The following is a 9391-nucleotide window of genomic DNA, read 5'->3' on the forward strand; positions in this document are numbered from 1 at the left end:
AGGTGCACATTTAATTAATTTTAAAGGGCATAATTTCCTTGGAAATTGACAACCTGTAAGGTGTAATGAAGAAATTGCATACAGTTTTCTTTGAAAAAAAAGTTTAAACTGATCTTACAAATAGTGGGTAGTATTAATGGTGATAAATAAAACACAGTAAGTTATACAAAATATATTGTTCCCATACACCATATGTTCATAACAGTGCTTGTGGTGTATTGAATCAAAAACAAAATGGTGGGAGGAAAGGCTATTTAAGCATGTACTTTTCATGTAAACAAATGTTGGTGACAAATTAATAAACAAAACAAATATGACAAGGGCTGTTTGTAAAACATGCATGTCCCCCATATAGGCTCTCCATTGTATTGACAGCCATTGTGTGAATATGTTTTTGTCACTGTGACCTTGACCTTTGACCTAGTGACCTGAAAATTGTTAGGGGTCATCTGCTAGTCATGATCAATGTACCTATGAAGTTTCATGATCCTAGCCATAAGCGTTCTTGAGTTATCATCCGGAAACCATTTTACTATTTCGGGTCACCATGACCTTGACCTTTGACCTAAAAATCAAAAGAGGTCATCTGCAAGTCATGATCAATGTACCTATGCAGTTTCATGATCCTAGGCATAAGCGTTCTTGAGTTATCATCCGGAAACCATTTTACTATTTCGGGTCACCATGACCTTGACCTTTGACCTAGTGACCTCAAAATCAATAGGGGTCATCTGCGAGTCATTATCAATCTACATATGAAGTTTCATGATCCTAGGCATAAGCGTTCTTAAGTTATGATCCGGAAACCATGTTACTATTTCGGGTCACCGTGACCTTGACCTTTGACCTAGTGACCTGAAAATCAATAGGGGTCAACTGCGAGTCCTGATCAATCTACCTATCAAGTTTCATGATCCTAGGCATAAGCGTTCTTGAGTTATCATCCGGAAACCATCTGGTGGACGGACATACGGACATACGGACCGACATGAGCAAAACAATATACCCCCTCTTCTTCGAAGGGGGCATAAATATGTGTGATACATTGATTAATGAATTGTGATTAAAAATCAGCCTTGCTCTAGGAAAACAGGGCTTAATGCATGTGCATATTTTCCCAAATTCATCTGTGCAGTATGAACAGGCTGATCAGAGACAAAAATTTCTGCTTTTTGAATTTGAAAGAAGCCTTCTTTAAAAAAAACAACAGTTAAGGCAAAAAGTGTCGTCCCATATTAGCCTGTGGGAAATGCTTACATACACTACGCTCATGCATTAAGCCCTATTTTTCCAGAGGAAGGATTAAATGCAACTATGAACATGTGAACCAACCAGTAGCTTGGAAGAGACATTCGCCTCCTGTCTCGCATCAACAACTGTTAAACAGAGCGCCAACAAATAAAATGATGCAATCAGAAACTAGGAACATGGTCCTTGAAACATTTTAGGCAAGACAAATATTACAAGTCTCGCTTTAGGAAAAAACAGGCTTAACGCATGAGCCTCAAGTGTCAGTCCAGGCTTAACGCATGAGCCTCAAGTGTCAGTCAAGGCTTAACGCATGAGCCTCAAGTGTCAGTCCAGGCTTAACGCATGAGCCTCAAGTGTCAGTCAAGGCTTAACGCATAAGCCTCAAGTGTCAGTCCAGGCTTAACGCATGAGTCTCAAGTGTCAGTCCAGGCTTAACGCATGAGTCTCAAGTGTCAGTCCAGGATTAACGCATGAGCCTCAAGTGTCAGTCCAGGCTTAACGCATGAGCCTCAAGTGTCAGTCCAGGCTTAACGCATGAGTCTCAAGTGTCAGTCCAGGCTTAACGCATGAGCCTCAAGTGTCAGTCCAGGCTTAACGCATGAGTCTCAAGTGTCAGTCCAGGCTTAACGCATGAGCCTCAAGTGTCAGTCCAGGCTTAATGCATGAGCCTCAAGTGTCAGCCCAGGTTAGCCTCAGTAGCCCGCACAGGCTCATCAGGGACCTCATTTTCCAACTAAACTTGATTTTTACTAAGAAGGGACTTCCTTAAATGAGAAATACCATAAATGATTAAAGTGCCGTCCCTAGTTAGACTCTGCGGACTTCACAAGCCAATCTGGAACAACACTTGCCACACTTGCATTGAGCCCCAATTTCCCAGAGCGAGGCTCATAGAGTAATCATAGTGAAACGGGATGCTGCCCCTTTACATTCCCTGAAACTGAAATGAATTCAGTTTTAAATGGGCCAGACTCTATGACAAGGGGTTTAAATGCATGTGTGTACTGCGTAGTGTCTTCTCAGATATAGAATCTGGCACGACTAACGAATTTCCTGGACGAAATTAATAAAATATGGTATGAAATGAAAACGAGTGTAAGAACTTTTTTATCACATGCTTTTAAATGAGCAAATTAAATAAATATTTACGCAAACATAATGATAAATCCCGAATGTTGTTTACATTTCGTGACATTATTTGACGTTGAAACATCATTTTAGCAAAATAACAAAAGGCGATTGGTCAATCAAAGGAAAACTAAGCAAATGAAAACGCTTAAAAAGTATAACACACATGTGTAAGATAAAAATATTTGTAACAGTTATATTACATGGGAAACAGGGTATGGCATGTGATAAAAGCCTGTGCAGTCAGCAAAGACAGGGTATGGCATGTGATGAAAGCCTGTGCAGTCAGCAAAGACAGGGTATGGCATGTGATGAAAGCCTGTGCAGTCAGCAAAGACAGGGTATGGCATGTGATGAAAGCCTGTGCAGTCAGCAAAAACAGGGTATGGCATGTGATGAAAGCCTGTGCAGTCAGCAAAGACAGGGTATGGCATGTGATGAAAGCCTGTGCAGTCAGCAAAGACAGGGTATTTCATGTGATGAAAGCCTCTGCAGTCAGCAAAGACAGGGTATGGCATGTGATGAAAGCCTGTGCAGTCAGCAAAGACAGGGTATGGCATGTGATGAAAGCCTGTGCAGTCAGCAAAGACAGGGTATGGCATGTGATGAAAGCCTGTGCAGTCAGCAAAGGCTTATCAGGGAGGACACTTTCAGCTTTTATGATATTATTTGTTTAAAGCAAGTCTTCTCTTTGCAAAAGTCAAGATTAGGCAGAAAGTGTTGTCGCTGATTAGCCTGTTCGGACTGCACAGGCTAATCTGTGACGACACTTTACGCACATGAATTAAACCTCCTTATCACATAGCGCGACTCAACTACAAATGGCAAAATTAGGCCATAATGCATATAGGGTGTGATTTCCAAAAACATCAATTTAAAATATCATTTCCTTGCAATGTAATAACTAGCAATCACTCAACAACATAATCTGGCAAACAATGAGCTCAGGAAGTGAAACATACAACCAGCACTCTGTAGGAGTGATACATGTTTCCTAGGCAACAGCATATTTTTCCGCTCCCTGAATTCATACTACACTAGGCTGGCATGTAACCAGCACTATGTTGGAGTGTTTCTGTGGGACCAGCATGTTCTTTCACTCCCTGAATTCATGTTCTTTCACTCCCTGAATTCATACTACACTATGGTGGAATGTAACCAGCACTATGTTGGTGTGTTACCTGTTTCCTTGGCACCAGCATGTTCTTCCACTCCCTGATCTAATTCAACACTATGGAGGCCAGTGCTTTCCACAGGATTTTTGTTAGGCGCCCCGGGGCTGATAGGGGTGGTTCGGGAGGGGTGTCTACTCCAGACGCTGATTTTTTTTAATTTAACGTGTCAATTCACGTTCTGTGGTGCGTTTTAACTCAAAGAAAAACAGCGTCAAAAGATGTCATTTGGTGCGCTATGACTCTTCAAGAAAATCCCCCAGTCATTTTAAAATAAATATATTTTTGTGATATTGTTTAATTGTTTTAAAACTTTCCCGCACATAGGTTATTATAGTAAAATCCCGACTCGAACGATTCCCCAATACATCCGTTTCAACCCGACTCTTTTACTGTATACTTTTCAAGTTTCTATTTGTTACCCGATAATCCCGTTTATTCCGTTTTTATAAATCACTTTCTGGTAAATATTTACGATTAAAGCATCAATTATTTCTTTAACACAAACCTTGCAATATTTTTATAGTATCAAATAAATTTTAAGTGACTATTTATAGACTTGATGAATTATTGCCTCTGAATATGCGTCAATCCCCTGACGTTTTGTGTGCTTGTTAAAACGCTCAATATAGGCACAATACACATGACGCGACATTGTACATGCTGCATAATTTTCGCGCTCTTTTTGATTGAGAAAAATATTCGACACAAAATAAATTTGCACTGCTAATTTGAAGAAAGAATAGTTTAACGTTGCGCTAACATTTACATTCGGAAGTGTGTTTCGGATTAAAAACGCGTTAACATCGACTTACGGGAATGGGTTTCGGATTACAAATTTAATTATTCCCATTTGAGATTTCAACAAATATTAACAGTTGCGTTATGAATTTAACGATAATTTGTTTAAACACTTACGAGTCGAATAAATGTTTTGACAGAATTATGCATGAAATTCGCGTTGTCCACGAGGATTACGGCCGGTTGCCATCATCAGTGTTCTTAGTATCGAGTATCGGACGAAACATTTACAAGTGTGCGTAATTAATTCAACGAATTATTTTTTAAAGTGCATTACGTGTCAAATAAATGTCAGAAAAACCAGGTGAATCAGTTCTAAATGGACATGATGAAATATACATGTACCGGAATAAAATTGTTATCGCATAATTGTAACTGGGTGTTATTTGCACAACTTACTCGCTATAAGAAATTAATTGTTTACCACTTGCAATTAATTTCTCGTATTAATTATGAGTCATAGGTAACACTTGTTTACAGTAAAAAAGTGTGATGATGATGCCCGAAAACGGCATTACGTGTCGAATAAATGTCAGAAAAACCAGGTGAATCAGTTCTAAATGGACATGATGAAATATACATGTACCGGAATAAAATTGTTATCGCATAATTGTAACCGGGTGTTATTTGCACAACTTACTCGCTATAAAAAATAAATTGTTTACCACTTGCAATTAATTTCTCGTATTAATTATGAGTCATAAGTAACACTTGTTTACAGTAAAAAGGTGTGATGATGATGCCCGAAAACATCTTTAATGTACTGTACTGTACTAGTTACCAGTTTTATATTACGTAAATGGTTTAACTTCTTGCTTATCTTTTAAAACAGGGAATATTGATACACTGATAGAGAAACCTTGATTTTGTTTGACAATCTCCACTTTCTTTTACTGAAAAATACACTGATCGTAAAATTTCAAGCGCCCCGGGGACTCTGATTTCGAAATTCAAGCGCCCAAGCAAGCGATCGTTAAATGGCCTGTGGAAAGCCCTGGGAGGCATGTAACCAACACTATGTTGGAGTGTTACCTGTTTCCTTGGCACCAGCATGGCCTTCCACTCCCTGAACTCATTTCCATACTGTTCATCCAGCTCCTTGATCTTCTGAGTCTCGTGCTCCATCAACATCTTCCTCTTCTCTGCCTGCAACCAAACCACACATAGAACTGTCAGATACATGTACAACACATGGAGCAGTATTCCGAGAAAACTGGGCTTAATGCATGTGCGTAAAGTATTGTCCCTAATAAGCTTGTGCGGCCATAAAAAAGACATACAAATAAAGAACTAGTGTATAATTTTCAAGATTGATTTCAAAAACCCTTTTTTCACATCACGTCCTTTTAAAGGATGCAAATTTAACAGTATTTTGCTAGATGTTTTACTTGTGCAACATAGGGACAGAACTTTTGCAGTGTTCACTCATTCAATCTACGACACTTAACCCTTTCCCCATCAGAAGCAAAGTGAAAACTGCTTTTGCAACCAGCATAAAACTATGGTCGCCATGGTGTAGTGGATATGGTGTCCGCCTAGCGACTGGGAGGTCATGGGTTCCATCCCCACTGTGGGAGCGTTCTTTAGATCTCCCCCAGAGACACCAAGTACTGGTTCTTAGGCCCAGGAAACAGACTCGAGAGCGTTTCAATAAGCTTGAGGCTTTCTATGCAATCGAGCTAAATTAAATTGGTTTAAACTAAAACTAGGACAGCCTGCGAGTAACTCACAGTCTGTTCATGTTTTATGCTGTTTGATGCTTATCAGTATCTTAAAGTTTGAAATGAAGCCTTAAAAAACTTAGTAAAGATGATATTAAATTTAATTAGATTTTCTAAGGGACTACACGCACATCAAAGTGCATTTATAAGGGGTAAAGGGTTTACCATGGGATCAATTGTTATCTTTTTTTAAGGAACTTAAAGATACTTTACATTAGTACCAGAACAGAAGATCTTTGAAACCATTCGGAGGCTGTAATTGCTTTCTGATTTAATCCAAGGTTGTTATTAGCCATTCTCATATAAATTTCTTTTTTACTGATATGTCAAACATCGAGATTTGGTGCGAGTTGATTGGTCTTTCACTTATCTTATCTTTTTCACAATGGCACAATGCAAACCAATCAGCAAAGAAACTACCAACAAGTTTTCAGAGACCAATTTTAATTGTAAGAAAAGGAAAAGAAATACAAAGGCATCACTCCGTACAAAGTTGCTACTAGTGCAATAATGTTTGCAGTATAAAATATGAAAGAGGTTTCAAAATCAATTTTTTTTGTCTGCTTATGACATACGGCACAGACTCAGTTGGACCCTCACCCTGTAACCCTGAGCAAGCTAACGTGGTGTTGCTGTTTTGAACATGTTAAAAGTCCTGGGTTGGTATTCATAAAGCTCCTAAGGGTAAACTTAAGAAAATTCCTAACACAAGAGTTCCGCGGTCGGAGATGACCGCATTGAAGCCGGATTTTTGATTTAAATGACAGGAAAGTACCTAGGTCCAAGCATACCAAAGTTATAACAATTTTAACATTTTAACATTGAAGGTCACAGTGACCTTGACCTTCAAATGAATGACATTGAAATGAGCAGTGGTGATCTTCTAGTACTGGCCAACCTTTATGTCAAGTTTGAAGACTCTTGGTACAAGCATACCAAAGTTATAACATGGAATAAGAACTTTAACATTTTTACCTACCAAAGTTATAAGAACTTTAACATTTTTACATTCAAGGTCACAGTGACCTTGACCTTAGAATGAATGACCTTGAAATGACCAGTGGTCATCTAAGTGTGCTTGCAAACCTTCATGTCAAGTTTGAAGACTCTATGTCCAAGCATACCAAAGTTATAACAATTTTAACATTTTAACATTTAAGGTCACAGTGACCTTGACCTTCAAATGAATTACATTGAAATGACCAGTGGTCATCTTCTAGTACTGGCCAATCTTTATTTCAAGTTTGAAGACTCTAGGTACAAGCATACCAAAGTTATAACATGAAATAAGAACTTTAACATTTTTACATTCAAGGTCACAGTGACCTTGACCTTCAAATGAATGACCTTGAAATGTCCAGTGGTTACTTACTAGTTCTGGCCAACCTTCATATCAAGTTTCAAGACTCTAGGTCCAAGCATACCAAAGTTATAACAACTTTAACATTTTTACATTCAAGGTCACAGTGACCTTGACCTTCAAATGAATGACCTTGAAATGTCCAGTGGTTACTTACTAGTTCTGGCCAACCTTCATGTCAAGTTTCAAGACTCTAGGTCCAAGCATACCAAAGTTATAACAACTTTAACATTTTTATATTGAAGATCACAGTGACCTTCACCTTCAAATGAATGACCTTGAAATGACCAGTGGTCATCTGTTAATCCTGGCCAACCTTCATGTCAAGTTTGAAGACTCTAGGTCCAAGCATACCAAAGTTATACCATGAAATAAGAACTTTAACATTTTTACATTCAAGGTCACAGTGACCTTGACCTTCAAATGAATGACCTTGAAATGACCAGTGGTTACTAACTAGTTATGGCCAACCTTCATGTCAAGTTTCAAGACTCTAGGTCCAAGCATACCAAAGTTATAACAACTTTAACATTTTTTATATTGAAGGTCACAGTGACCTTGACCTTCAAATGAATGACCTTGAAATGACCAGTGGTCATCTGTTAATCCTGGCCAACCTTCATGTCAAGTTTGAAGACTCTAGGTCCAAGCATACCAAAGTTATACCATGAAATAAGAACTTTAACATTTTCGAGCACGCCGCCACCCCGCCCGCCCGCCCGCCCCCCGCCCGCCCGACAACATCAATCTATAAGCCGAGATTTTTTCGAAAAAAATCCGGCTAATAATTAAAAATTCCTTTTCCTTTAAAGTCTTTTGCTCTTTCATTTTGGTGTATTTTTTCATGTCATTGGTTTATTTAAGTAAATTTTGCATAGAAGAACAGTATTTTGGCATTACAAAACTGAAATCATTAGAATTTCAATAGAAAATTGAATTTTAAGATTTTCCCATACAGGCCTTTTCCGCTCCATTTTGGGAAAAACCCACACTGCAATTTTGGGAATTTCGCGTCATGAAAAATCCCATTTTGGGAAAACAATTAATCGCAAAACTGGCTCAATTGGGAAAAATAATCGCATGTAAATAGTGTTTCTTATATTTCAAAGAATCTGTTACCTGGTAAATAACGACTATTTTGATAACATTTAATTAAAATAATACAAAACTTTATGAACATGTGTGATAAGTGCAGGGTTTTTAATCTGATTTTGGGTAAAGGGCCTGGCCTTTTTTGAGGGGAAAAAATCATGCCAAACGCCGGATTTTTGGGAAAATAAGGAAAGTCTTAAATAATCGATTTAACATATTTTACTGTTTTTAAAACAAATTCAAGGCAACTGATAATTTAATTATACAATATTTTTCTATTTTCTACACTGGATCATGTTAACTTATATATTTAAAGGTTTAAACAAAAATTATTATTTTTTTTTTTTTTTTTGGAATTGGTTTTTTTTTTTTCAATTGAGAAAAAAACTACCAGATTTGCATTGGGAATGGGGCTGATATTCCGACCTGTGGCATAGGGCGGAAAAAGCCTGCCATATATCCAGCTTATGTTTAGATTTGCCTTAGGAGCTTTATCTTTAAATACCAGCCCTGATCCCACCTACCTGTAACTGCTCCAACTCCCGTAGACTGGACTCATTGCGGTACACAAGCTCCTCCCACTGCTTCTTGTGTTTGTTCTCCTGTCGCTGCTGCTCGGACTTCATACGTTTCTTCTCATTGTCCTCAAACTAAACACAAGAATGCTTGTTACAGTGTAAATGCCTAATCAGAATGCTTGTTACAGTATAAATGCCCAATCAGATTGCTTGTTACATTGTAAATTCTCTATCAGAAAGCTTGTTACACTATACAATTACTTAAACTTAGTTGAACAATACAGCAAAACTACCAAATTCCAAGGTCTGAAAGTTTATACATACATTGTCCAAAAGATAATGCAAGCC

The 9391-nt window shown here is 38.0% G+C and overlaps 1 protein-coding gene across 1 annotated transcript in view; it reads right to left on the minus strand.

Annotated features, from left to right (window-relative positions):
- The window catches only part of LOC127856855 (serine/threonine-protein kinase 10-like), a 94613-nt gene that overhangs the window by 4179 nt on the left and 81043 nt on the right, over nucleotides 1–9391 (minus strand). Inside the window, exons 18-19 of the mRNA XM_052393009.1 lie at nucleotides 9050–9175; nucleotides 5385–5498 (exon numbers count right to left, since the gene is read on the minus strand). Coding sequence (XP_052248969.1) covers nucleotides 5385–5498; nucleotides 9050–9175 — 240 coding nt within the window. The remainder of the gene's footprint in view (nucleotides 1–5384; nucleotides 5499–9049; nucleotides 9176–9391) is intronic.

The sequence above is a fragment of the Dreissena polymorpha genome, chromosome 14, assembly GCF_020536995.1.
Source record: "Dreissena polymorpha isolate Duluth1 chromosome 14, UMN_Dpol_1.0, whole genome shotgun sequence".
NCBI classification, from domain to species: Eukaryota; Metazoa; Mollusca; class Bivalvia; order Myida; family Dreissenidae; genus Dreissena; species Dreissena polymorpha.